Genomic DNA, 27,385 nt, shown 5'->3' with positions numbered 1-27,385 from the left:
CTTAATTCTGTAAAGAGCTTCCAATTTTCTATGATCATACTTTGTTTACTCTGAGCAGTGTTACTTTATCATTATAATTCTGTAAAGAGCTTCCAATTTTCTATGATCATACTTTGTTTACTCTGAGCAGTCACTTTATCATTATAATTCTGTAAAGAGCTTCCAATTTTCTATGATCATACTTTGTTTACTCTGAGCAGCGTTACTTTACTTTATCATTATAATCCTATAAAGAGCTTCCAATTTTCTATGATCGTACTTTATTTACTTAAGTGTTACTCAACATTGGGTGACATTCCGCTCCCGCTTGTCAAAAACATCCTCGGTTGTTTACAAAAGGACGAACCTCCTGAAGAAGGGACATCCCTTTTTAATTTCATGCGCTGAAGTGACGATTACCTCACCTCCATCTCCCGTTTTTATTTTTTTGTAAAGCCGAAGGTAATATTCTGCTCCTGTGTGTCGAAATACGACTTTATTTAATGTAATAACGGTGTCATTTAAGGCAGGTGTCGAACGGACTGAAATACGGCAGGCATGTCATCGGTCGTCAGTCCAGTTGGGAAGCGTGACTCATTGTTTACCTGTAGTAGTAAGTTGCTCGTATCGTGGGGCCGTTACTCACTCGTTGCACCATTTTACCCTAGACATTGATCCGCATGTCTTTATTTTTTTGGTAATGCCATCGTTAGGTTGGGACAGTCGGTCTTGAGCGAGTGGAAGACTAGGCTAGGCTAGGGTATCGAACTTGAGCTTAGGCAGCCGTAGCCTACGTCTGCTACGTCAGATTTAGTCATTTTTTTCTATCCTGGGCCTTGTTTAGGGGAACCGAGGTCAAAGTTAGGAGCCTGTGAATGACCGCGGGTTAATGAGTTAAGGGCGCGTCCCTCGGTCGTCCAGACTACCCCATTTAGGACTAGCCTTTTTTTTTTGTTACCAGGCAGTGGTTAGCCTACGGTAGGGCCAGTGATTATAGTTACTGTGTTATATTATTTGTAAAACTTTACTTTAGTTGCGAGGCCTGATTCCCGCCTGTCACTAACCAGGACAGGTTACTGCCTTTTTTGGGGGGGCCCACGCCCCCCTGGCCAGGTCAGGGCACGTCGCCTTAAGTTAGGTTAGATAGGTAAGGTATGGTTAGGTCAGGACCTAGCATTATAGGAAAGGTTATGTCTGTCTATGTATGAGGAACCTGTCCTGGTCGACAGCTGGCGGGAATCAGGCCGCGCAACTAAAGTAAAGTTTTACCATATTATTTTATTACACAACTCAGTTGGAAGGTATTATGCTGCGCTCTGAAGTCTTATTAATATACTTAATACAAATTGTGTACCAAAATCTACTGCAAATATACTGTTACTCAGATAAGCTATTTACCGTCTTTTTTTTATGTATTAACTTACATTCCCTTGGAGTGGGTATTGTAACAGCTGTTGTGGGAATGGCTGTGGTGCTAAAGTAAAAATTAACCATTATCCTACCCTAGTTTAGGATTTTTATCAAATAGGCTAGCCTACATAGAGAATGCAATAGTCCAACTTAGATTAGCTTAGTTTATGTAACAGACTAACAGTGCTAGATGATCCTTGACTAGGAAAATGCTTGGTAAATTACCCAAATTTCAAGCCAGAAACATGAACAATGTAGGCCATTTTTATGGTTATATCGCCCTGTCATGTTTTTTATGTAATCAATCTTTTACTGTAATTATTGTGCAAGCTTACTGCTCTGATGTTTGCAGTGTGTAATCTGTCTAACTATTGTGGGATATCCCCAGTGGGGAACCAGGTTTTTGTGCTTGACGCCCTCTGCGTCCCATAGTATTTCAGGCAATAATGATGTACAGTGCATCACAAACTAGTGAACTGTGCCAACAAAAATGGTAAAAAAATACTTAAATCACCGGATAAGCAGTGTGGAAAGATATATTTTTCATGCCTGTAATCATTAGCATTTACAAAGAAATTATATAACATGATGTGACAGTGGCAGTTACAGGGATAGACCTATGGAAATGCAGTTTGGATAGACCTATGCCAGTACTCCATCATGCTTCCAAAGTTGAAGTAGCTTAGCTAAAGTCTAAGAGGTGTGAAACAGTACTTTTAATCTTCACGAAGAACATGTGCCTTTGTCCTTTATGACATGTCTCGTGCAGCCCATTGAAGTTTCCAGACAGACAATATTTTTCACTTAGGCCAGTTTGACATGTTTGATGAAGTTCCAGATGTAAAAAACATAGATTATACTGTATTTTATGGTCTGTATAGTATGGTGCTCTGCAATATGTTTTCAGATTCAACCATAGGGGAGAGGTGCTTATCATGCATTAATGATTACAGTAAAGCTCTTTGGAAGACCTTACTTTCCTTTTGAAGTCAGGAATAATTGAAATGAACAGGAATTTTTTATGTCATTTGCTAGGAATACAATGTATTTGTAAGTTACTGTAATTAGTAAAGGATCTGCATTCCATTCCGTGCCTTTATACAGGATAAGATCCTTGCATTTATGAATGTTGAATTCCTCTGCCTTGGATTTAAACACAGGATTGGGACATCATGGTATCAGTCCTAAAGTAGGTGTAAAGGTGTAAAAGTTATAGCATGTATTGCACATAATCAGTGATCTCATGTAATATTTTAGATCAGCGAGATTAAGATGTTATAAAGAATACAGTTTTGGTATTCTAGTACAAGTTGCATATGCATTATATGTATGTGCAGCTTTACTATGCAAAGAGCTGTGTACAGTATTTTAAGTTGTGGAAACAACGATTTCAGTATATTCAAGAAAAGTGTGATGGCGCATGACGATGACATTGATGTGGCCGAGGGCAAAGATGACATGGCCAGGATAGATGAAGACGTGGGGATATCCTGCACCCTTGACATGTTCCGCGAGCACGAAGAGTGAAAGCAAATGCTGACATCTATTGAGCAAGCAGTTGAGACAGACCTGGGTGCAGAGAAAGCTTTTCGAAGACCTCACTAAAATTTTGGACTCATATCAGGTGAGTATCTTGGTATTGATGGTTTTCACAAGAAAAATAATTGACATTACTTGTCAAGGTCTGATGCAGTATGCTTTCTTATCAGAAAGATAGTAGATATAAGAAAGAAGAGTATTTTTGTTCATGCGTACAGTCCATACTGGTGCTCATTTCAATATGAGTTATATAATCTGCTTTGTTAGATCTCTGTGGCCTTCAGTGTTCATTTCCCTTACCTCATATATTAGGGCTCTTAAGTAAAAGTACCAAATTTATATGGTTTTATGATGTACAGTATTGGCTTTATATCTCTCAATCCATTTGTGACTTTTCATATTTTGTGTTATATCGAGTTGAGTTCCTGAACTCTATTTTTTATGTACTCTATAGCTCATTTCTGTCTGGCTCTCGAGGAGCAAAAGCAGAAATGGTAATAATGGAAATATGAAAATGTGTCTTTAAATATTGGGCAAGCAATTGCAGTAGTGTTTATTAGGTACTTTCTTGAAATGTACTGTACTTTCATAGTGGAATATTTTTAAGCTTTGATTTCTTTCCATAGCGAAAAAAATTTTTTAAGCCAAAATCTGACATCTAGATGTGTTTATTTTCTAGGAGCAACCCCATTTGTTGGATCCCCATTTAGAACAAATGCTAACTGAGCTGATAAAGATTTCCAGCACCCCAGATGCCCCAAGCAAGGTTACCTCACAAGCATTTAAGTACCTCTGGTTGATAATTAAAGTTCGTGGTTACAAGAATGTCTCACGGAAGCTCCCCCACGAGGTGAGTTACTCTTTTTCCCAACCACATGATGCACACATTACTATGGAGTAGTGTATGTGTTCTCATACAAAATATGAGGACATATTACTTTGTTGGGGGTGAGTTGAGAGCTTTTCATCTTATGGAACACACTTTCACTTTCTCACCCTTTCCCATCAGTTGATTCCTCTGGCCTCAACTTACCTTCTTGTTCATATTTCCACTTCTGGAATTTCCTCTTGGATGCCAGTTGGTTGTCAATGCAACAGATCCATGCACATAACACTTTTGCATTGAAGTGAAAGTCATTGCATGTCACTTAAATTCTTGATGCTTGCCACTTGAAATACCAAAATAATGTGCCATACAGTATTTGGTTTTTGTCCCAGAGTTATTTTTCTCTCCCATTATTAGGTAAATGATCTCATTCCCGTGTTGGAGATGATGGAATGTGAAGAAGGAGCCAAAGATTTCTATCGGTGTTTTGTTCTCCTTCTGTGGCTTTCAATTATTGTTTATATGCCATTCAACATGATGGGCTTTGATGCTACAGTCAAGAAATCACCTGCTCAGTCAGCATCTCCTACGGTGGTAGAAAGGTCTGTTTCTAATAGGTTTATATTTGTACATATAGTATTGATTTTTTGGTTAGGGAACTCTGTAGTTATAGTTTCTCAGGATAGGATGGGTGGTACAACGTAACTTGTGTCTGTTTTGACATTTTTTTAATTACCAAACTGTATTTAAATGCAATAGAAATTATTTGTATTATTATTCAAGATAATTTCATGGTAACTCTAATACTGTAGCATGTTTTCCAATGATTTGTAGATAAAATGATGGTTCAAATCAAGCTTTGTCTCTTGGTCAAAGATAGACATGATGTGTAGTGACATAATAAGTAAAAAGAAAATATGTCAGTTTCATATTGATATTTGCATCAAGTCTAGTTAATGTACGGTTGGTTCAGAGTGCCAGAGATTAATGCATATCTATTACTACATCTGCAAAAATTTCAGTTGTAATTATGAAGATTAATAGTAACCTTGTTAATAAGGAGGATATTTGGCACTATTACAACTCATTTTACATGTCGTTATCCAGCTGAATGAAAAATGTGGTGCACGCTTTAATAAATTTTCTCATTCTTCCTTTAATATTTCATTGCTATTATATTATTGGTGTCATTTGCCTCTTCCATATTTATACTTAGAGTAATTCCAGGGTATTGTGACCTGTGCAAGACAAGAACTGCAAACAAACATTTTGGTTGTGGACTTTTGTACCCAAATTTCTGTGTAATAGACATGATGGCATTGCCAGATCTTCTGGAGGTTCATCGTACCTTGAATTGATTCTAATGCATTTGTACAGGCTTATGAGTGTAATCAAGACACATCTGAAGTCTTCCCAGCAGTCACGTGAGATGGCTGCCTACGTTGCATCAAAATTTATAACAAGACCTGATTTGAAGGAGAAATATGTACCTGAATTTTTCAGTTATTGTTTTGATGTAAGTGCTGTGGATGTTTTAAAAAATTATAGAAAGTGCCTGTTATATCAGTTTTTCTAGAATGAAGAAAAATTTTCATCTTTAAAGCCCAAAGAATTTTTATAGTTTTAGAAATATTGCAAGTTTGATATTAAGACAGTATGTGCAAATCAGTCGAAAACCTTACGTAAAACTAGGTCTACTTGTCATAATTTTCGTGGCTAAGAGTTATGCTGCTCATAATTTATTAAACACCATGTACTGTACTAGCATTTGGATATAGTATTAGTTTTTTAGGATTAGTGATTCCTTTTATATAGAAGTCAACATACCTCTATTGCTAGATTCATATCTTTGTAAAGTTGAAGTTTTAACTGCATTTCTAGTATCCTCTTTTCATTTTAACCTGCAAATATTTTTTATTGTAACACAATGTGTACAAATAAATACAACCCACTGATGTTTTGTACTGTTGTCTTTTACACAGATTTTGTGTAATGATCAGGATCCAGACATACATAATATTTTTCACAAGCTTGGAGTTTTGCGAGCTCTTGGTTTGATATTCAAACATGGAAAAAGAGAAGAAATGCTTCCATACTCAAAAGAAGCCCTGATGCGTATTATCGAGAGCAAGTCAACCACTTGTATCGATACTCCTGTACGAAAACTTGCAATGAAGCTTATTCAACGCATTGGTAAGTCTTTCATTCATAGTTTACAGTTGGATTACTGGTACAATATATGAAAAGTTAATTTTTAATAAAAACTTGAAACAGTTTTTGTTGAAATATTTTTTGTTTTTTTTTTTTAATTCTAATGATTCTGTTTACTTTTATTGCCAAGGTCTAACATTCTTGAAGCCCAAAGTTGCCACCTGGCGTTATCAGATGGGTAGCAGAAGTTTATCCATCAACATTCAAGGTGCCACATCTCAGGACCAGTGGAAGAAGGATCTTGAACTCAAGGAGCACGATGATGATGATGACGATGAAGTTGCTGGAGAGGTTGAAGAAGTTATTGACTGCCTATTACAAGGATTAAAGGACAAGGACACTATTGTTAGGTCAGTATTTCATCATTTCATTTTCTCTTCAAGGTTCTGTTAGGATAATGCAAATACTTGTATCCATTTTCATTTTATTAAGAGTACTGCATCTGAGTAGTTTTGAGCTTTTTCGTGAATTGAGGTTTTCTTTGGAACTCTGTTGTGTAGTGCAGTTTTTACAGTATATTTGCACAAAGGTAGAATAAATTGCTTATTGGATATACTATCCATTATATAAAGAGAGTTTCACACTTTTATCAGATACTTTGAGTTTATCACACATGCAGGAAGTCTATATTTTATCAGTTTGTTGTTTGAATTTTCCTTGTATTTTGTATACTTAAGTTTTCCTTTCAACATTCTGTCCTTTTTTATTTATTGATGACTGGCAAGTGCCTAATGTACGTTTAATCTAGCAGCCCGAGCACATTGAAGTATAAAACTTTGTTTCATTATTCCACAAACTGCAACTTCAGTGTTGATAATTATTGTCATAGAAATTTGTCGTTTAGATATAGTTGTACTTCTTGCTGATTTTGCTGCTTGGTTTAGAGTTAACTAATGCATGAAACAAAATCAGGGATAGGTTTAAAAATATTTATGAGCTATTCTAACAGAAGACCAAGAATTAAAAAAGTAAGTGGAAAACCTATGGTTTGATGTGACTTTTGAACAGTGGGTAGCATTTGGTGCCTTGGATTGAAATCGGCAGGAGAGAGCCAGTACTTCCTGGGGTTTTAATAAGTAATGTGAAAAACCAGATAAATATTGCTCTTGTCAGAAACTGTGCATCAGTCCAGGTTCATGGATTATGTTAGATTTCTGTTGGTTCCTTTGAATTCAGTTGAAATATATTAGGTATAAACATCCTATAGAGATGTTCCCTCTTGACTAAGTATTGACATCACTAAGATAATCTATCTTGTGATTAAATAGTCTCCCCTATTGAGTTAGTGATTCTTTGCAATTGTAAATACAGTATGATTAAAATAGTCATAGGTAAGTGATTACAAAATAATGCCAATTTTTTTAATTTTTGAAAGGTAATTTCAATGTTTGGCATTCTTCCAGGTGGTCAGCAGCTAAAGGAATTGGACGTGTAACAGGACGCTTACCTCAAGAATTTGCAGATGAGGTTGTTGGAGCAATTTTAGAACTCTTTTCAACAAGGGAATCAGACAAAGCATGGCATGGGGGATGTTTAGCATTAGCAGAGCTAGGTAAGGCCTTTTAGTATGAAATTTCTTAGTGTTTTTTGAATACGTGACATTCATGTCTTATAATTTTTTCCTTTTACAAAAGAATGATTAAAGAACTGCTTTAATCTTTACTAAACGTTGTTAAAACATTGCAAAATGAATTACCTTCTTTGTGGAATGGAAAATAAGAAGGTTAGAATGGTAAGAATGAGCTTCTAAATTGTATTAGTAGAGTATTTTATATTAATGTATACTGCAGTAAATTCTGACAGTGAATCACTGTTTTGCTTTATGAATCCTGTATAGAACTGATTTTTTAATATTATATATTATAATAGTAATTCTTTCAAGGTTTGTGCTATCAGGGATAGGAAATCAATAAAGGTCTTCAAGAGTTGGACACAGTGATGTATTTTGAAAACCTAAAATATTCAGTCTGGAAAGTTCATATTGAAAAATTAATGTTTTCTCACTCAATATCATTGAGCTAACACAGGAAAGACTAACAACTTATTTTACCTAAAGCTTTTGTAGGAGTGGTACCTCACTATATGGTTCATGAATGTAAATGACTTTTTTCTCAAGAAAGTTTTGTGTTTCAGCTCGTCGAGGATTGCTGTTGCCTGAAAGACTGCCTGCCATAGCACCAATTCTTGAAAGAGCTTTGGTGTATGATGAATTGCGTGGGCAGTGCTCTGTAGGATCAAATATTAGGTAGGAAATATAAATTTATTTATTCATCGATTTGCACATTTCTACAGTGGAGAGTTGGTTTTTTTTTCAGTGATGCATAATCAGGGTATCTGTGAGTCTTTGAGATTTGTGAGTGTGATGTGTTTTGTAAGCATGCGTGATATTGTGTTTTGTAAGCACGTCTTACTTGAATGGTTTTAATTAGCATGCCTTTTTTGTTAATAGAAATTTGATTGCCAGTAAGGTTAAAGAATAGCGTGGTAGTCTTTGGTGGAATATGAGATGCCTGTTTTTTTAGAATAAAACAAGTAAGCTTTTCTCCCTTAGAGAGATGCCATTCTTTGATCCCTCCTTAGTGACTGAACCCCAGGAGAAGTTGTAGGTTAGTCACAAAAGTTCATGAACAACCTTCAGCAGAACTTCCATAAGAGGTTAAGTTTCATCCTTGACTGTTCTTCAGGGCCATCCAATATGGGCTGTAGTTCCCCCATCATACTTGGAGATGATACGATGATCAGGGAGGATGAAAGATGTGTAATGACTGTTGCAAGCATGTGGGTTTGTCTTAATCCTGTTGGCCATCTGAAGGACTCTTCTCTCTGAACGCTCCCTAGTTCCAGCAAATGATTGAGAGGTGCCAGGAGAGCAGGGGAGCTTCTGTGCTCCTTTTCTGGTTCTGGTATTTGGACCCGTGCTCCAACTGATGATTCTGTTCTGCTGTTTTTGGGTTATTGCTGGAGCTACTTCATTCAGCCTTTGGGTGAAATGGAAATTCTCTTCAAAAAGTCTTGCCCATGGTCTAGATCTCTTCCATGGGGGGTCTTATGTTTAGCTTGGATCCTCAGTTGCTTTTGCTGAGGTTTATCCATATAAGTTGCATATCTAGGAAAAATTCAAATTATCTTGAATTTGCAATTTTCTCAAACAGTATTTCTCTCCCATCTACTCAACTTAGCCACAATATTTTTTTTCATCAAATGTCAGAATCATCTTTTTTATCTATTGTATTTTCTTAGTGTGGAGTGCATTGGTTGAACTATTTTTAAAAGTAACCAAGATTAAATTCTGATAATTCTTTGTAAAAAATTGCTTAGGTGTCCTATATGAACAACTCTGTAGTACCTTGCTGATAAAAGGATTTGCTGACATGCATATTTTTTTTTTCAGAGATGCTGCTTGTTATTTGTGTTGGGCATTTGCCAGGGCTTATCATCCTGACCAGATGCTGCCTTACGTCAAACAGATTGCAACTGGACTTCTTATTGTGGCCTTATTTGATAGAGAGGTAAACATTATCTGCTCTCTGTCAGATTTCATACAGAAATTCTTAGTTATTGTAGCCATATTTGATAGGGAGTTGACTATTCTTAGCTCTCTGTGGGATTTCATTTAGCATTTCTTTGCTATTGTGGCCTTATTGATAGGAAAGTAAATAATTCATGTTTGTGTGGGACTGGATTAAGCAGTTCTCAACAGAGCATTATCCAAGAAAATTGCTCACAGTTACTGGTTGATAAAGCTTTCATCAACCCTTTTCTGTATTCAGGGAATCTTCAGATGTATCAGTATGCATATGAGATGATCAGTGGATATTGTTAAAGAATATTCTTAAAACTATCTAACAGTAATCTCAATATTAAAGAATGCCACATGGAAGTAATACCCTGCCTTCAAATTTGTCATTCTTGTTTGGCCCATGGGCACTTGAATAACCCAGATGACACTGCCAGAATGCAAACTGTGCAGAAGAACATTTACAAACATATTTTATGTGATTGTTCTTGTTTCAGCTGAAAGCAGGTACAGTATCAGAATTAGGAAACAAATCCATGAAAGAAATTTTGTCAGAATCATCAATATTCCAGTTTATCAAATCATAAGATTTCAAACAGTTGTGTTACATTGAATAATATCCAATGTATTAATTTAGAACAAACCCCTTGTACCTGTCCTATGAGAGTTGAGAATGTTAACTCAGTGGTCTGGTTGAGGTGTTAATCAGTGATAATGATGTTGACAATACATTATAAATTGTTAATAAATAAATGTGGCAAATTTTTAGTTAATAGCTAAGAAGAAGTATTTACTTGGTTGTCTTTCAAGCTGTTAATTATTTGGTATATGTAATCAGAATTCATGAAATATTTAAGTAAAAATGTAAACAATAAATTTAGTCTGTTAGCTCATTTACATCAAATTTTTTTGACCAGTAGCTTGTAAGCTACTGGCTTCTACTGGCTTACAAGCTACTATATTGTGATTCACTTGTAAGCTGTGAGTTCAAAGAGCATTTGGGATCACACTATAGTGTTATCGAAAATTGGTGTGGACTTTGTAAGCATTTGGCTTATGTATTTTATTTCTTTCTCTTGTGTTTTCGTAGATCCCATGCAGAAGAGCAGGCTCGGCTGCATTCCAAGAGCATGTAGGGCGTCAAGGTACTTTCCCTCATGGAATTGAAATTCTTACAACTGTTGACTATTTCGCGGTTGGTAATCGGTCAAATGCTTTTCTGAATTTGGGTGTGGAGGTTGGCAAGTAAGTTTGAGGTTTCGTATTTAATATTTTTACCTATATCTGGTAATAGACTATATAAAAATATCTTGATCTTTGAATATAGAGACCAATAAAAAATGTTAACCAGTTTTTATGGCTAGTGGAACACCAAAAATATTTAGTTTTCCATAGTTAATGTTTTTATAGACCCATGCATACATTTCGGGCTGTTTTATTACAGCGAATGGACCTTCATATTTTTCCTTGCTCAGGTCCCTCGTGAATAGTGTATGTTTTGTCGTTGTATTTACCATAGTACCTGATACATCACTTCCTATGTTCCATTTTGTGTGAAGGAGGAAATTGAAGCTTCCAGAAACTTTTGTTGTCAATTTTACCAACACATTGTAAATACTTGGCTTTTTAAATCCATTTAACCCATGGAAGACATAGTGTTATGAAAAGTAAATGGATTAGTCTAATATACTACCTCATTTTACTTTTGAAAATCAAACTCTGAATAATTCAGTTAAATCTAACTCAATTAAAATTTCCTCTTATAGATATCCTGAATACACCCAGGCATTAATAGATCACTTAGTAGAGAGGAAAGTCAATCACTGGGATTCTGCAATCAGGGAACTTGCAGCAAAGGTAAGGTTTGAGCTTTCTCAGTAAATAAATGGGAATTTATTAACATGTCTTTTTACTTTATACAGTATTGAAAAGCTTTTATGAGTGTAAAGATTTTTCTATCTCCTCTACCAACAGAATTGCTGGGGCTGGTGGGGGGTATAGCATTTAGTTCTTCTCATTTGTCATGATTAGACCTTGGTTATGGGCGCATCTTGAATAGGCAGGCAGGTCCAAGTAAAAATTGGGTCACATCGACCTATTTCATACATGAATGGCTTTCAAGTAATTTTATGAAGGATTACAGCAAATGGATTACCTTTCATTTATGATGGCCCTTATTTATTATTTGAATGTAATTTTATATGCCTAATGAGTCATATTTTGGGACTTGAATAAGGCTTGCTTGAAAGACTTGGATTAAAATCAAATGGGAAAACTGGATAATTGCGTAGGATTAGATCAAAAGAAACATGAAATGTTTAAGGCAGAAAGCAGTGAAGATGCTGGCCAAAGGGACACTGTAGAGAACATTTGATTCTGTTTGTAGAGTGCTGTGGAGGGCCCACTGCGAGTGCCAACCCCCTTTCAGGAAGAGCACAGATTGAACAGAATGTTGCAGTCATGCCATACTAAAAAAGCCCTGAAATGAACCTCCTAATTATTGAGATATTAAGCATTACAAATATACCAACTTTAAGAGTATAAATTGTTTATAGGTTATTCAGTATTTTAAACTGAGTAACAGGTAATCACTAAAGTAGCAGATACAGAAGCAGCGCAATGGAGAACCATAGCCAGGCACAGAAAAATTTGAGGTAGAAGATGCTAGAGAATTCATTACACATCTAACCCTCTGAAGGGAAAGATTGACATAAAAGAATTTTGGTTGTTGTTGGAGAAGTATTTTATTTTAGATGAGTAAATGTTAGTCATTTTTTATAATTTTCTTGAGCATTTCTTGGTTTAAAATTTCTTTGTGTTATTTTGTCGATAGTCAGTGCAGTTTGCCTTGTGTATTAAAAAATTAATCCACAAATTCATGTTTGTTATTTAATCTCATGAGTTTTGCATGATTGTAAATTCAAAGAGATCAAATCGGAGTTTTATATAATACCAGCTAACTTTAGATACTAAACTATGAAAAAATGAAATACACTATAGAGTGTTCCTTCAGTGTATTGCAATTTTTCAGGCCCTTCACAATTTAACTGCACTAGCTCCAGATTACATGAATAAAACCATAGCACGAAAGTTACTACAAGAGTCAACAGGTCCTGTTCTTGTGGCAAGACATGGTGCCATCATGGCCCTGGCATATATAACACATGCGCTTGCCCTTGTAGCAGAGAAGAATGGCAAAAATATAGAACATTATATGGGTAAGAAAGATGTTTATTCCTTTATTAATTTTACATACTACATTTTGCTCATTTTAGTATTTTGTTGGATGGTTATCCCATGTTATTTTGGATACAGTTATGAAAATGTAACTTTTTTAAGGCTAAATGATATTTACCTGTAGCTGGTGAAGACCAAAAGTGTGCAGCTGCATATTCGGAGACAAAATGCATTGGGTATGAAGTTATACAATTTTATACCACAGTTGCAGTCTATTTGCTTATGCAGATCCTTCTTAATCAAGACCTGAAATACTAATATCAAGGAATATTCTACAGATAATGATGTCCTAGAAGGTATCAGACAGATAGTCCCAACCTTGGAGGAGAGGAAACTCTATCGTGGTATGGGTGGAGAGTACATGAAACATGCCACTGCAATATTAATAGAAAAAGCATCGCTTGCTAAACTGCCTTTTCATGGACAGGACATCCTCGGTAAGAATGCTTAATAAAGCACTCAGTTTTGTTAGATGGGATTATCCAAAATAAGACAGGTGTTACAAACCTTGTTGCTTAAACATAATACAGTACACTATTATTTTAACAAAGCCACTGAGTCACACCCATGCTTGCAAAAAGTGCCTGAGAGGACTTGTTTAAAATTAAGGGGGGAAATTGAGGCAAGGTAAAGTTCAAGAAGCTGGACAGCTTGGTACAAAAAGACCAAAGGGAATCGATAAAAGTAAAAGACATGAAGCGTTGCAGCTGGGGATGAAGTAAAGAACTTTTGTTATCTATTGTGAATCCGTACAGGAAATAATTGCTGTAAATATCCATTGCTCTTTTACGTTTTAAGGCAATTCTGTGTTATTCCATTGTCAAAAAGATCAGACAAAGAGAAATAAGCTGTGGGTTCAGTATGTGAAGATCTTGATTTGCATTTAGACTTGCCTTCGCCTGAAGAAATTGGTCTCAAATAAGGGCTGAAAATTTGGAGCACATGTAGGCAAAGAAGTTAGGCAGCCAGGTAGAAATACACTGAAAGGAACAGGTATAAAGGAAAAAACAGAAACAATAAAGCCAGGGATGAAGAGGACACAGCAAGTGGCCACCTTCAGTACTGTTTGTTGTATTATCCAAGTCACACTGTCAATGTTATCCTCCTAAGAGTTAAAGATTGTAGAAATTTTTGTCTTGGCTTCATTTTAAGGACCTTGTTTTCATAATTTTTTTATCATCACTTAAAAAGATAAAGTAAATATGTAACAGTGAATATAAATACAGTCCACTAGTTGGGAGCCCTTGAAATAGCCTGTTTTGCACACATAAAAAAATTAACTTTATCATTGCACAAGGCCATTTCCTTTTTCATGAAGATAAATTCCAAGGACAGAAAATGATTCGGCAGGACAAACAGGTTCAAGCAGAACAATTACAATGAATATCCCTAGTAGTCTACGCTCACATTGGCAATTGGCTTAGATTTATTCCAGGATTATGAATTTCAGAAAAGTGGTATGAACTCTTGGAAGACTGCATCGTTCGGGTAGATGAGAACCTCAGGAATACAGCACTTACTGCCTTACCGCCATTTTGGGTCACTTACTTCAAGCCAACCACTGAAGAGAACATCAAATGGAGAAATAATCTCATTAATCATTACACAGAAGGTCTCAACACAGAGAAAGAAATGCAAAGCTTGGGTTATGTTTCTGCATTAGGTAGGTATTGTTGTTGTTGTTATTTTAGTTTAATCAGGCCACTAAATTGAAGTGCATATAAGGATTTCCAGTGTTGGAGAAGCCAGTTGGGCTTGTCTTAGAGGGGATATCTGATGGTTGACTGACGTTTACCCTGACCATTCTATACAAATATGGGTTCAGTGAATAATTTTTGATGTTTAAAAATAAAGTTAGTGAATGCAAGGTGTTAAATTTCATTCAGAGGTGGTTTGATGCAAGAATATACTGAGCATCGCTTTTTTACATGCCCAAGTGAAGCTTGCAATACTACAGGTCATCCAAAATGGTTTGCTAATTTGCAGTAACAAATTCCCCAGGCACTTAACTTCTTAATGAAGATTCAAGAACAAGAATAGCTAGAAGGCCAAGCACTGAGTCACAGTACATTTATGAGTACCTTTGACCAGTCAAGATGAAGCTTGTGGAGCAGCCTTGCCTTTACAAATTCCAGGAGGACAGTCCAGAAATTCTCTAACTTCACATGTGGAGACTACCAAGTGAGGAAAAGAAAAGACTTTATGTTAGCTGCAGCAGCTGCTTAATCATGTAAACCCTCTCAAAGTGGGAAAAGTTCTTTAGTAAGTCTGCTCTAAAAGGCGTGAATTCCATCTCTGCCTCTGTACCCTGAATTGCAGTTTTCTTTCTTCATCTTTGTGGAAGAAACTGTTTGTTCTGCAGTTGAGTAGTAAGTATTGTACAAGTTCTCAAACTTGATGGTATTGATGTAACTGGTTCCAGGGCCCTTAAATATTATTTCAACATATTGTAACGGCAGCTCCTTGTACACACATTCAGCCAACGAAGTGGGATCTTTCCGTAGTTCTCCATTCCCTTATAAAGCTCTCTTTGAATGCTTACAATTTCATCCCATGATAACAGCTTTTTTTACTGGCTTTCACTTCTTCCAGATGAGTGATTGATTGCATGCTCTTTCAGGCAGTGTCACTCATACCAGATACTGGTAATCTATTGGCCTTCCATTCTTTCCTGATTTTATTGTAAAGGCACAATCATCATACTCTTATGGTTATCTTACTGACACTTTTACTGTACCTACATTGGCCACTAGAAATGCTGGGGAGCCTTTTTTCCTAGGTAGGGTTGTTCAACACTATCCGAAAAAAAATTTTAAATCTTTGATTGAACAATTACAAGGTCTTTATCTTCAAATCAGCAGAGGAGTTTTTGTCTGAAAGAATACAGTCTCATACAGGCTTCAGCAGGTTATTTTTCAAATCTATTCTGGGGTATGTAGGAAAGAATTATCTTTGATTGAACAATTACAAGGTCTTTTTCTTCAAATCAGCAGAGGAGTTTTTGTCTGAAAGAATACAGTCTCATACAGGCTTCAGCAGGTTATTTTTCAAATCTATTCTGGGGTATTTAGGAAAGAATGATATTTTAACTATCCTAAGAGCAAGGACATGGTGTTATTCGTGAAGCTTTAGGTGTACTCATAAGTACTGTTAGTTTGTGCAGGACTTTTATCTCCAACAGGAGAAGTGTTATGGTATTTATCCATCATTCATCCTGGAGACATTCTAGACCCATCATATGCTTTGTAGTCCTCCTCACGTAATATTGATTCACTAATTATAATTGGATGATACAATACAAAGCAGTCCCGTTAACGGCCTAGTTAACCCTGGTTTTACTTGTCCGACAAAAATCGTCAATTTTTATGCCTTGATATCCGCTTTTGATATTTGGCTGATACATTAACAAAGGCGCCCGATAAATCGGCACTTTGGCGCCAATAAACATAAATCGCTGATTTCGGTTAGTGGCGATTTCGGTTATCATCACACCCTCAGAACAGAACCCCCACTGATAACCGGGGACTGCCTGTACAGCTTTTATGAGATAAAAGATTGTTCATAAAACACACATCAGTCATATGGGGTGCCTGTCTCCCATTGCCTTCTTTTTGGCTGCATTACACGTTATACACAAAAGAATGAGATGGGCTCTACTTAATTTTGATGTGTCAAAGGTGCACTTGTGCATACGATCTTTCAGTGCTTAGTTTTAGTGCAGTGGCTGGTTCCATCCGCAAGAAATCAGAAGTTTTATGTCTGGGGAATTCAACACTATAAATTGAGGCTGTGTATGTATGAAAAAAATTTAATTTAATTTGATAAAAGCTGCTGTTTTTTTAAAGTCCATTGCTTTTCAGAAATAAAAGAAGGGAGGAGCTTCTTTCCTGAAAATTATGTAAATGATTCTTCAGGGGGTAACTTTGTGATTATTTTCAGGTTGTCTACCTCATTCTCTAGTAACTGGAAAGTTTGACATTGTTTTACCAGCATTAATAAAGGCTACAGACATCACTTCAAGCACAGCTGGCTGGGCACAAACCAGGAAGGAAGCAATTGTTGGAATAGAGCATTTGGTTGACACAGTGGGTATCGAACCAAAGGGCAAAGGTAAGATAGCAGCAAAATTTCTTGCATTGCATTTGAACCTGCTTCCAAAAAGATCTGAGCCTTGTTGGGAGGTAGTGCTGTTAGCATATCTCATGTGGTGCACCATAGGTAATTCTAGAGTGTGTTGGCAGCATTTCAGCCCCTAACTGCACTCACTCTGAGCCTTTTAATTGACCTCCATTCTTACTCTCAACCCCTAACTGTACTCACTTTAAGCCTTTTACTTGACCTCCATTCACACTTTATTTTTTTCCATTTCACTGTCCAGCCTCCAGCTGTTACTTCTGTGTATTGATTGATCATGAAATTTAGGTCTTGAAGACCAAGCACCTGCAACTGTGGGATTATCTCACAGTTTCACAAATAGATCTTGTGTTTATTTTTTTTTTTTTTTTTTTTTTGCTGTATCTTGGTATCTGCTGCCATATATCACAATCGCTCATTTTGCTGTCTCAGGTGGAAATGTTATAGAAGTGCCCCAGCAGTACTAAGCTGTGTAGCCTAAATTTCACGATTCATTCTTATTTCGTTATGAGTGAAATCAAAATATTGCTTTTTAAAGATTATAGTAAATCAAGATTTATATAAAATGTCTTGTTGTTATCTCACCAAGTAAGAATCTTATAATGTTGTAGAGATAATACTTTTAAAGATCAATTAGTCACCAGCTAAAGAGAGATCTGTTGGTTCACGAAGTTATTGTGATATCCCCAGTCATCAACAGTTTATTTTTACAGTTTGTGATCATGTTTGTGAAGGAAACCTGTTGAGTATATATCAGTGTCTGCTGAAATGTCTGGATGATTACACCATGGACAGAAGGGGTGACATTGGTGCTTGGGTCCGAGAAGCTTCCATGTCATGTCTTCAGGTAAGAAACTGTTTTTCTCTTGTAGTCAGTTATGTGTTTTAGTTTTTAGTTTAATTAGGAAGTTGTTTAGCTGTTTCTTAAGAGGTAGATTGTCTTTGCATTTTAGACTTCTGTTTGTACCATCAAGGTTTCAGAGACCATGTTAGCATTTAGAATATGAATGATAGAGAAGTAGTACTCTGTTGGAAAATGAAGGATAGATAATTAATGCTCTTGTGTCATGTTATATTATGTATTCATTGTTCTATGTTCCTTAGAATAAATTTTCATGTTGATTTTGATTTCATATATTAAATTTGTAACCATGTATAAGAGTGAATTGGTTTCTGCAGTCAGTTGCAATCAGTCCATAGCAATTAAGGTATCATGTGACACTGGTTTGTATGCTGCAAAACAGAAATTGCGTTAAAAATCCAAATTTCTGTTATTAGTTCTGTAATAAAAATTGCCACTTTATTTACAGCATCTGACAATGGCTGTAATTAAGAAGGATCCTGCACTCTTGAAGGAAGATATAGTTTGTGAGATGATGGCTCGAATTTGTCAGCAGGCTGTAGAGAGGATAGATAGGACTAGGAAGGTAGCTGGAACTGCCTTTGCCTCACTATTGTACAGGTAATTAGAAAGTAGTATGTTTACATTGGTTTTGACCATTGCTAGCAGGTATTAGAAAAACAGTAGGTGTAATGCCTCATCCAAAACCGCTTGTTCTTACAAACCCACTAATGATAAAATAGCATTTTTCCTTGTGACATTGCTCCATTTACATCAGCTTGTAAGATTTTGCAAGGAGAAAGGACCCACAGCACATGCCCAAGTAGCATTCCACTGGCTCAGAAGGGACATGGGGCATTGTTCCTATGTGAATCCTTCAGGGGTGAATGTACTGCTGTTCTTCTTAGGGTCATTGTTATTTTTCTCATTACTGAGTCACTTTGAGTTAATATGGGTGAAGTAAATGATACAGAGCCTGTGTAAGATACAATTGAAGAAAATTCTACATGCAGTATGTGAAACAGATAAGATAAATTTTGCAACAAAAGTTTGTACAGTATATGCTTTTTACAAGTAATAACTCTTAGTTCATTACAGCCTAATGTGCACCTCACACAGTACACTGTAGGCATTACTTAAGGTTCTTTAAAGCATCCCTTCAACTCCTGGCTGCAATCCTCTTTCATTCCTTTTACTGTATCTCCATTCATATTCTCTTTCTTCCACCTTGCTATCCACCCTCTCCCAACGATTATTTCACGGTGCAACTGCGAGGTTTTCCTCCTGTTACACCTTTGTAACTTATTACTCTCATTTTCCTTTCAGTGCTGAATGACCTCATAGGTCCCAGCACTTGGCCGTTGGCTTGAACTCTATACTGTACTTTATTCCATTCCATTCCATTACAGCCTAATAATCATCTAATGTCTTATTCCATGCAGTTATCCTGTTACACCAATATGCTTCAGTTGAACAACATGTTCCTACTGTTCCAGGTAGTACCCTCCTCCCACTCTTCATATCAGTTCTCATGTTGGGTGGCTCCTGTTCAGCATCTCAGCAGTGCCACTCTCCTAATTTGCCCCTTTTGAGTTCAGCATTGTTCCATCCTTGGTCATGGTTAAATTCATCCCTGCTTTGGTTTCCGTACTTCTCCTATTTCTGTATTCTCTTTTTCTTTATTGTACATGTGTGAAGGAAATGGAAATTCCAAAGTCTCAGTCCAGAGGATTAGAGTCAGTAACCATAGCCTAAGCTTCTGTTAAGGAAGACCTCTTTGTGAGTTACTTATCTTCCTAAATTTTTTTATGGTAGGCATTTTTGTTGGGGGGTTAATAAGGAGTAGTGCAAATATGCACTAACTTCACTTTCTTTGTAAAATACTCTTGACGTCAGGTATTCATTTGCATTCATTAATTTCATTCTTTGGTTTCACATGCATATTGTAAGGAGAGTTAATAAATAAGAATTGTTTGTGGCAGACAAGTTATGTTGCTATTGCTTTTACACTTTTTTGAGAGGTAGCAAGAGTAACAAGTGTGAGAGAGAGTAGCAGTGGAGTTGGCTTTCTTAAGGCTTCTGGGTGGCAGTGTTGGACAAAGATCCCCACCTTGTATGCCCTACCTACCATAAGCAGCAGTTTTCATCCAAGCAGACTTGCAAAGGGCATAAAGAATTGGATTTAGATCAGTGGTACACTGTATGCAGAAGAGGATTAAAAAACGTCAAGCTCAAGAAACATCTGACTCATTGATGTGCGACTGTTCCCTAGCCTCGCCTTCCTTCCCCTGTCTGTTTAAGAGTGGAGTTCATCAGACAGCACCTAGACATTCAGCATGCCCTCTCCCATAGTTGCTAGACAAGCTGCACCAGGGGCAAGATGAAACTGCAGGACACAGCCCCATTGACTGATGGGTTTCATACCATGATTCATCGTCTTCCATACAAGCATTTGGAAAGCCCCGTCAGCCTGCTGCTGCTCACAGGGGCATGAAATGTTTCAATTTTTCCCTTAGCTAAGTTAGTTGCAGCTCATCAGGATACAAGTCTGCAGTTAGTACACTGACATTACAGTATTCTTGTATATTTACATTGGCAACCAAAACTTAAGAGGCTAGATTAGTCATCCATTTTCACTGCATAAAACTAATTCAGGTAGATTGGTTTTTGAAATATATAACTTAGAACGTGTTTTTATATACAATATATGTACTTCTGAGATATAACTTTTAGGGAGAATTACTTATTTTGTCAAAATCATGGCACAAAATTTGAGTCGGAAGTTTTCAAGGTTCTTCATCCCATCCTTATTTTTTGTTACAAATAAATTATCATTCAAAACACTGAACATCCATACTTTATTTTTCATAACAGTTATGTCAGATGTTTTGCTAATGGTTTCTATATTTATACTATTTGACCAATTCATATCTGGCAACTAAATGTTTGTTTACAATTCTCTTTTCAGCTCTCCAAAACTTCCTCATATTCCAAACTGCATTGAGTTGGAAAAGATTTTTCCAAAGGAAGAATGCGTCAACATGAACTGGGCAGCGGAGCGGACCACATTCAGGTTGTTCATTGAGCTTGTTGACCTTCCTGCCTACCGATTTAGGGTACTTCTTGGAGTAACTTACTCTGCAGGAGGAATTTCAGCCAATTTGGTATGTTCCTGTATGAACTTGAGTTTTTTTTGCCTCCAGAATCTGTTAAAGAGTTCTGTATAGTACGTATGTTACAGACCATAAGATTTTTTTTTTGTTTCAAACAAAGTCATGAACTGGAATATTTTCATTTCCAGTAATATGTGTATTTGTTGCATTTAGAAACATCATTATTATTTATAATCAGTAATAACAATTACTGTATTATTATTATTATTGTTATCAAGTTCTGTTAAACTCAAGTAACCTTAGCTCTCTTCGTTGGAGAGTTGGTAGAGCTGCGGACTAGCTTTTCGCTGGGCGAGTTTGATTCCCAACCCGGCTGATGAAAGAGTTACAGAATTTATTTCTGGAGATAGAAATTCATTTCTCACTATAATGTGGTTCGGATTCCACAATAAACTGTAGGTCCGTTGCTCAGTAACCAATTGGTTCTTAGCCACGTAAAATAAGTCTAATCCTTCGGGCCAACCCTAGGAGAGCTGTTAATCAGCTCAGTGGTCTGGTAAAACTAAGGTATACTTAGGTTACTCAAGTCCCAATCTTGTAGGACAAACCAAAGGGTTATAGCTTTGTACAAAAGCTTCCCCAGAATAGAATCTTCATGGGAAAACAAGAAGAGGAAAGGGTGGAAAGTTTATATACATGTATATAATATATATAATAAATATGTATAGCTGACAAATAATTAATAAAACATCATGCAAAATTAGTATGTAAGAGAATGTGATATCGAATATGTTCATTTAACAGGTAGACTTAAATAAGAAAGATAAACCCGCAAACAAGTACAGCAACCCAAAACCTTTGAAAGCTATGTTACAGCCTGAACTTTGGAAGTACAGTATTGGCTGTGTTATGGTTACTACTTTAGTAAAAAAAAAAAAAAGTTATAGTAAATCTTTATTGCTGGGTCTGTTCGTAAGGTATCAGCTGCTTTGCGTTTTGTCCCTAACTTCTCATCCATTCTCTTTAGTCTCTTCTGACTTAGTGTTTTATTCCCATTTTCACATCACATCACATATAAGAACGAAAGTCTTGGTCCAGCCGTATGAGAGTTAAGAAATAACTTGATGGCATGGTTAAACTGTTTTGAAACAGAAATGGTTGCTCAACTTCTATTATAATTTGTTTAATTATTTCTTCTGGTACACATTCTGTTTCACTGGATGGTGACCATTTAACCAGTTTACAGACACTTTTAGCCATGCCATAAACTCTGTGCCGTGGCCTTTTATAGTCATGGGAATGAGTTTCAGCTTTCAGGATACACTCTACCACAATCCGTTATTTTTTTGTTGATGTATTTTAATCAGTACTGTAATCAGTTTAATTTCCATAAAAATATAATTATTGTTATTCAGTTTTGTATAAAGTATCACCATCATCTCTCAGTGGACATTTTCTGCCTTATGTATACCTGCTTCTAGAGATTTCTCTCCACCTTTTTTTTTTTTAATGTTTAAGCATTATCAAGGCAAATAAAATATGGTTAGAAATTAGTACATTGAATGGGAAATTTCAACTGGACATGCATCTTTGTAATGTACATGAATTCATACATATCTTACCTGTGACATGGTGGTTATGATATTCAAGTACCATTTTCATAAACTTTCATGATGAGAAGCTTATGGTTCACGTAATGGTAACTAAATAAACTTTAATTAAACTGCCATGTATTCAGTCAGTTGCTGGAGTATTCAGCTTCATAAAGCAATGCAAAATGATGAAGGGAAAATGATTTTTAATAATAAAAAAAAATCCATAATGTTTTCAAGCATAACCTTCATAATTACTGTATATTGTTGTTGATAATTTAGTCCCACAGCATGCTTTTGGAATAACTTCATTTTTTATTTTCAGTCAAGGTTCACAAGTGAAGCAATACACATGTATTTAAATGCCCGTGCAGAAAGCATAGAAGCCCTGTCTGCCTTCCTGGAAACACTCCTGCAAATATTTGCCAATCACCAAAAAGTAGACCGAATAACATTACCTCTTATTAAGATGCTTGGAGATTTGCTCAGCTCCTCTGTTGTTTTAGATACAGTAAGTAAAGTTATTGCATTTCATGCAAGTATTTTTTTGACAAACTTGTTTGAAAAGTTTAAACGTTCTATGTCAACTACAATCATTTTTTTAATTTCGCTTTATAAGAAAGAGTGCCATTTCACAAAGGAAAAGTATTTTATTTACATTTTTAGTTAAAAATATTATTCTTCAATAACTCTTACAGAATTGATAATGCTGGACCAAATATCTGCAAATGTAATAGAAAAAATATATAAAAATACTAATATAATTTTTTCAGGATCATGTCAATATTTCTCAACTTTTCCATTTCATCAGATTAAAATTTAGCATGCTCTTCTGCAACTAAAAATCTTCGTTTTGTGCAAGTTCTATTTTAACGTTGTATGACGAGGTAGACCATTTAAAACTGAACTTATACCAGGTGGCTACCAGGGTGGTTACTTGGTGTATGTTGGGAGTCTGACTTCCATGCTGGTGCAGCTGTACAGCAAGACACAAATTCCTTTCCAGAGCAGAATGTCAGTTGCCTTTGCTCTAACTTCGTTTACTGTATGCAATTCACTAAGGAGTTTCAAGTGTGCTTTAGTATGCCTTTAATGCCGTTTTGATTCTGTACAATGCAGCAGCATCAAGATGATCTTTGCTGCTGGAAAAACCCCATTCTTCTAGCAGGGGTTCCTTAGGTGCTGCTGTTTATGTTTTTATTTTTATGGAGGGTTGGGAGATAGGCAACAAAAAATGGAGCAGAGAACTGGGCATTAACACCAATGGAGAAAACTGTATTTTGCTGGTTGTAGGCAGTCCAGCTTCTTGAGGTCATCATTGTGATAATGAGCCTGTATATATGTGAACAGAGGCATCATGTCAGGTTCCTATTCTTCTTAGATAACCTCTTCAGAGCCCAATTTGGCTTCAAGTATAAAATATGACAACACTGTAAAGTTTCAAAATTAGCCTTTGCATATTTGCAAGTCTAGCAGTGGACTCTGTTCTGGCAATTTTTCTTTGCCTTTTATTTCAGGGGTATTTCCCCCAATGTAACTTCATACTTTGTAATTGTTTCTGCTGTAGCAAAGGCAGGTAATTATGAAAGTACAACTTCAGTTATCAGTTTGTTTTTCTTCTTGAAACATTATCACATTTGGAACCATTGTGGTACTTTTTTTGTACAATGTATTCGTCAGTTTTAGCAAGTAGTGACCCTCCTTGTGACTCTTCCTATTGCATGGGGAAGCTCATTACTGAATGTTGGAACCCACATAAAATGAGCAAAATCATGCATTAAATAGATACTAGTGACCTTCAGTGTTGACACTGTGTACCAAGCCCTAGTTGTTATCGTTTACCTAGCAACGTTATATCAAAAGTCCTCAAAATTCAGCATACCATTAGTTCCCATACACCACTAATGATATTCCAGCTATATCTTGCTGATATACAAATTATAGAGATTGTTATCCATCATTTTGGAAGAAAATGTCATGTCCATCTTCTCAATATGCTATCACATGTAAAAAAGGCTCTTATGTGTGTGAACACAATCTTTGTAAATTTCTTCTGGTACTGTGAAAAAAAAAAAGCTCTTGTGTGTATGAACACAAGCTTTGTCAATTTCTTCTCTTGCTGTAAAAAGGCTCTTGTGTGTGAACACAAGCTTTGTCAATTTTAATATCTCTGAATACTTAAATCTGTAAATTGCAGATTTATGCATTGAAGAATGAGTTACTCTACCAAAATAATCACTATCTAGCTGACTGGTAGCTAGTGACTCTCTTAGGGGTAGAGCACCCTCACTCCAGTAACTTCTCAGTTAAGGTAATTGTGGATGGTCCACCTTCTGGTAATAAAAAAAATGTATGTTAAAGTAGGTAGATGGTAGGAATTCATAGTAACATATTACAAAAAGCACAGATTTTATTTCATTTTACTCTCATTCTCCATCACAGGTACTGGAACAAAATAATGCATTTACGTCGAGAATCATAACACTACTCAAAAAAGAATGTTTCCGGTCAGCAGACTACCATAAATTAGTTGGTGTTGTGGCTGTGTTTTGTGAATTACTAAGAATAGAAGGCCCTTCTATCAAACCATGCCTTACTCAGCTGTCACTCTTTTTGGGGTATCAGGTAAGATGATGATTTATAGTTTTATTAGTATTAATTGGTGTTTTAACATTGACCAAAAACGGGCAGTGTGAAGCACTGTGATCAGGGTTGAAGAAAACTTAGGACCTGGTTTTTTTTTTTAAAGGTTTAATTATATATGAAATATATGAACTTTTCTAGATGAATCTGAAGTACCTTGAGTATTTACTGTGTCCTCCATTATGGAGAGCTTAATGCTCATTTTCATAACATGATTAAAGATTCTAATTTGTGAGTCGAGATTCGGCTGGCCCTTAAAATAAGCAAGGGTTAGTAAGGTTCATGGCAATGTCCTCTTAGGCACCACTTGCTTTGCTTTCTACCTTTTACTTAGCACCTGTTCCATTAGGTCTCTTCATACCTGGCTGTCCAACTTTCAAGTTTTGACATCACATTTAAGATCAAATCATCGTGTGGGTCCGGTAAGGGTCTAGAAATGTGGCTTAGTGGTCTCATTAAAGTAATGACTAAAGTAATAAATTGTTGGGTATATACTTGAAGATTTAGAACACTTTGTTATCCAGAGTTCTTTTGAATTGTGTGAACATATTTGTACTGAAGGAAATTGGGTATAGTATTTAATCTGTGATCCATTTGGTACTGACTTCGTATCTGCTTGAGCTAAGCTGCTTAAAATTCACATGTAAATAATGTTCTGCGCCATCACATATTGTCCTTCCCAGCCAAAAACACTGTATGCTGAGTAAAAGTCTTTAAAAAGGTATGTGAAGACTTAAGATCAATACTGTGATTTTGTAATTTGGAAAATCATTGAATTAACATTTCTTATAATGCCATTATCATCTAGTATGAGGTCATTAAGTGCTGAAAGGGAAATTGAATATGAAAAAGTTTTGAAGGTGTAACAGGAGGAAAACCTCATAGTTGCACTATGAAAAAATTGTTAGGAGAGGTTGGAAAGTAAGAGGGAAGAAAGAGAATATGAACAGAGGTACAGTAAAAGGAACGGATGCACTGCATGACGTGCACTGATGGCACTACCCCTGCCCCAACAAGGGATATATGATAATGACCAGAAGCAGCCATAAATGAAAACTGACTAAAATCAGAGGAGTTCGGAAAGGATGTGTGCAATTATATCAAAAATAATTACATTGGGTTGGAACATATAAAAAAAAAAGGGGGGGGATTTAGAGAATTTCACTTTATTGGCAAAGAACATTAAATTTATTGGAGAGCAGGGTTATTAATGATTCCTTAGTTCATGAAAACTCATTCAAACTTTCTTCTCTGAAGTTGAGTTTTAAGAGGCACATGTGGCAGCATGATAAAGGTTAGGAGTGACTGATGTGGCCTCTAGTTTTAACTTGATGACCAAGAATCAGGAGCAATTGAACCCGATATTGTACTTAAGTATTAGTTATATGTTTCACAGATTGTAGTCTTGCTGACATCAGGGTGCCACTAGTTCAAGAGTAACACGTACCACCACATTCCATGAAGATTCCAAATATTGCATGGTGCCAGGAACAATAGTCAGTGTGCAATTTAGCTCCTATGTACACTCGGCAAAAAAAAGGATAAAAAGTTTTCTTAAATCTTCGGACATATATTGCTAAATAATGAGACATCTGAGTTTAGAAGGGAGGAGCTTCAGTCTTATTGTGCGTGTTTTTGTTGACCTCCTATAACATTCTATCATATTCTATGGTTCTGAAATCATTGATACTTATATGCAGTAGTAAGCATGTATTCGTTCAAGTTGTAATTTGCAGCGACAGCTCTGAGCAAAATAAACATTTTCCCCATAACCTCTGAGTAACCTTGCACATAAATTTATGACACCACAATGAAGGAATGCTTGCACATAATCTTCTCTTCATAATGAAATCAAAGTTAAATTTGAGCTATGTCCAAAAACTTGAACAATAAAGGAATGAATGCAATGTTATGGATGAGAGAAAGGTTAGAGTGAGAGAGAGAGAGAGAGAGAGAGAGTTGCTGTTGTGTAAGCCCTGAGCCTACATGTGAGGCTACTCATTTCATTATTTTTTTTCTTTTAGAGATTGACGATGTACAGTATGTTTTTTTAAATGGAGAGAGAGAGAGAGACTATGGCAACATTAAGAAACATCCAGTTACTTGTGTTTTTCCATGGAAGTATTAGTACTATCATAAGAAACGCTTTGCCAGTTTAAATAGATTAGGTCAACCTGCCTAATTTACTTTAATTCCAGCTGACCTTTATCAAATATGAATGTGTAAATTTAAAGAAATTATCATTAACTTTCGTATGATGATGCAATAATAAGCCTGTTCAAGAGCAAATATTGCCGTTCTGATAAACAGCACTACACCGAGATATCCACACACTATTTTTAG

The 27,385-nt window shown here is 36.1% G+C and overlaps 1 protein-coding gene across 2 annotated transcripts in view; it reads left to right on the top strand.

The window, feature by feature from the left end:
• The first annotated feature begins 266 nt into the window (after positions 1–266).
• Positions 267–27,385, top strand: part of TBCD (tubulin folding cofactor D) — a 28,807-nt gene continuing 1,688 nt past the window's right edge. The window contains exons 1-21 of one of the 2 annotated variants that reach the window (XM_067114493.1): positions 267–441; positions 2,784–3,013; positions 3,608–3,778; positions 4,172–4,356; positions 5,132–5,270; positions 5,737–5,947; positions 6,096–6,315; positions 7,369–7,517; positions 8,099–8,210; positions 9,357–9,474; positions 10,573–10,727; positions 11,249–11,339; positions 12,514–12,700; positions 12,998–13,156; positions 14,170–14,382; positions 16,659–16,829; positions 17,567–17,700; positions 18,164–18,315; positions 20,663–20,858; positions 22,725–22,910; positions 24,842–25,024. In XM_067114493.1, the coding sequence (XP_066970594.1) occupies positions 3,644–3,778; positions 4,172–4,356; positions 5,132–5,270; positions 5,737–5,947; positions 6,096–6,315; positions 7,369–7,517; positions 8,099–8,210; positions 9,357–9,474; positions 10,573–10,727; positions 11,249–11,339; positions 12,514–12,700; positions 12,998–13,156; positions 14,170–14,382; positions 16,659–16,829; positions 17,567–17,700; positions 18,164–18,315; positions 20,663–20,858; positions 22,725–22,910; positions 24,842–25,024 (3,096 nt within the window). In that variant the 5' untranslated portion in view covers positions 267–441; positions 2,784–3,013; positions 3,608–3,643. Of the gene's footprint in view, positions 593–2,783; positions 3,014–3,607; positions 3,779–4,171; positions 4,357–5,131; positions 5,271–5,736; positions 5,948–6,095; positions 6,316–7,368; positions 7,518–8,098; positions 8,211–9,356; positions 9,475–10,572; positions 10,728–11,248; positions 11,340–12,513; positions 12,701–12,997; positions 13,157–14,169; positions 14,383–16,658; positions 16,830–17,566; positions 17,701–18,163; positions 18,316–20,662; positions 20,859–22,724; positions 22,911–24,841; positions 25,025–27,385 lie in introns of both variants that reach the window. The other variant, XM_067114494.1, reaches the window with a different exon arrangement.

Source organism: Macrobrachium rosenbergii, chromosome 13, assembly GCF_040412425.1.
Source record: "Macrobrachium rosenbergii isolate ZJJX-2024 chromosome 13, ASM4041242v1, whole genome shotgun sequence".
NCBI lineage: Eukaryota > Metazoa > Arthropoda > Malacostraca > Decapoda > Palaemonidae > Macrobrachium > Macrobrachium rosenbergii.
This window is presented reverse-complemented; position numbering and strand designations above follow the sequence as displayed.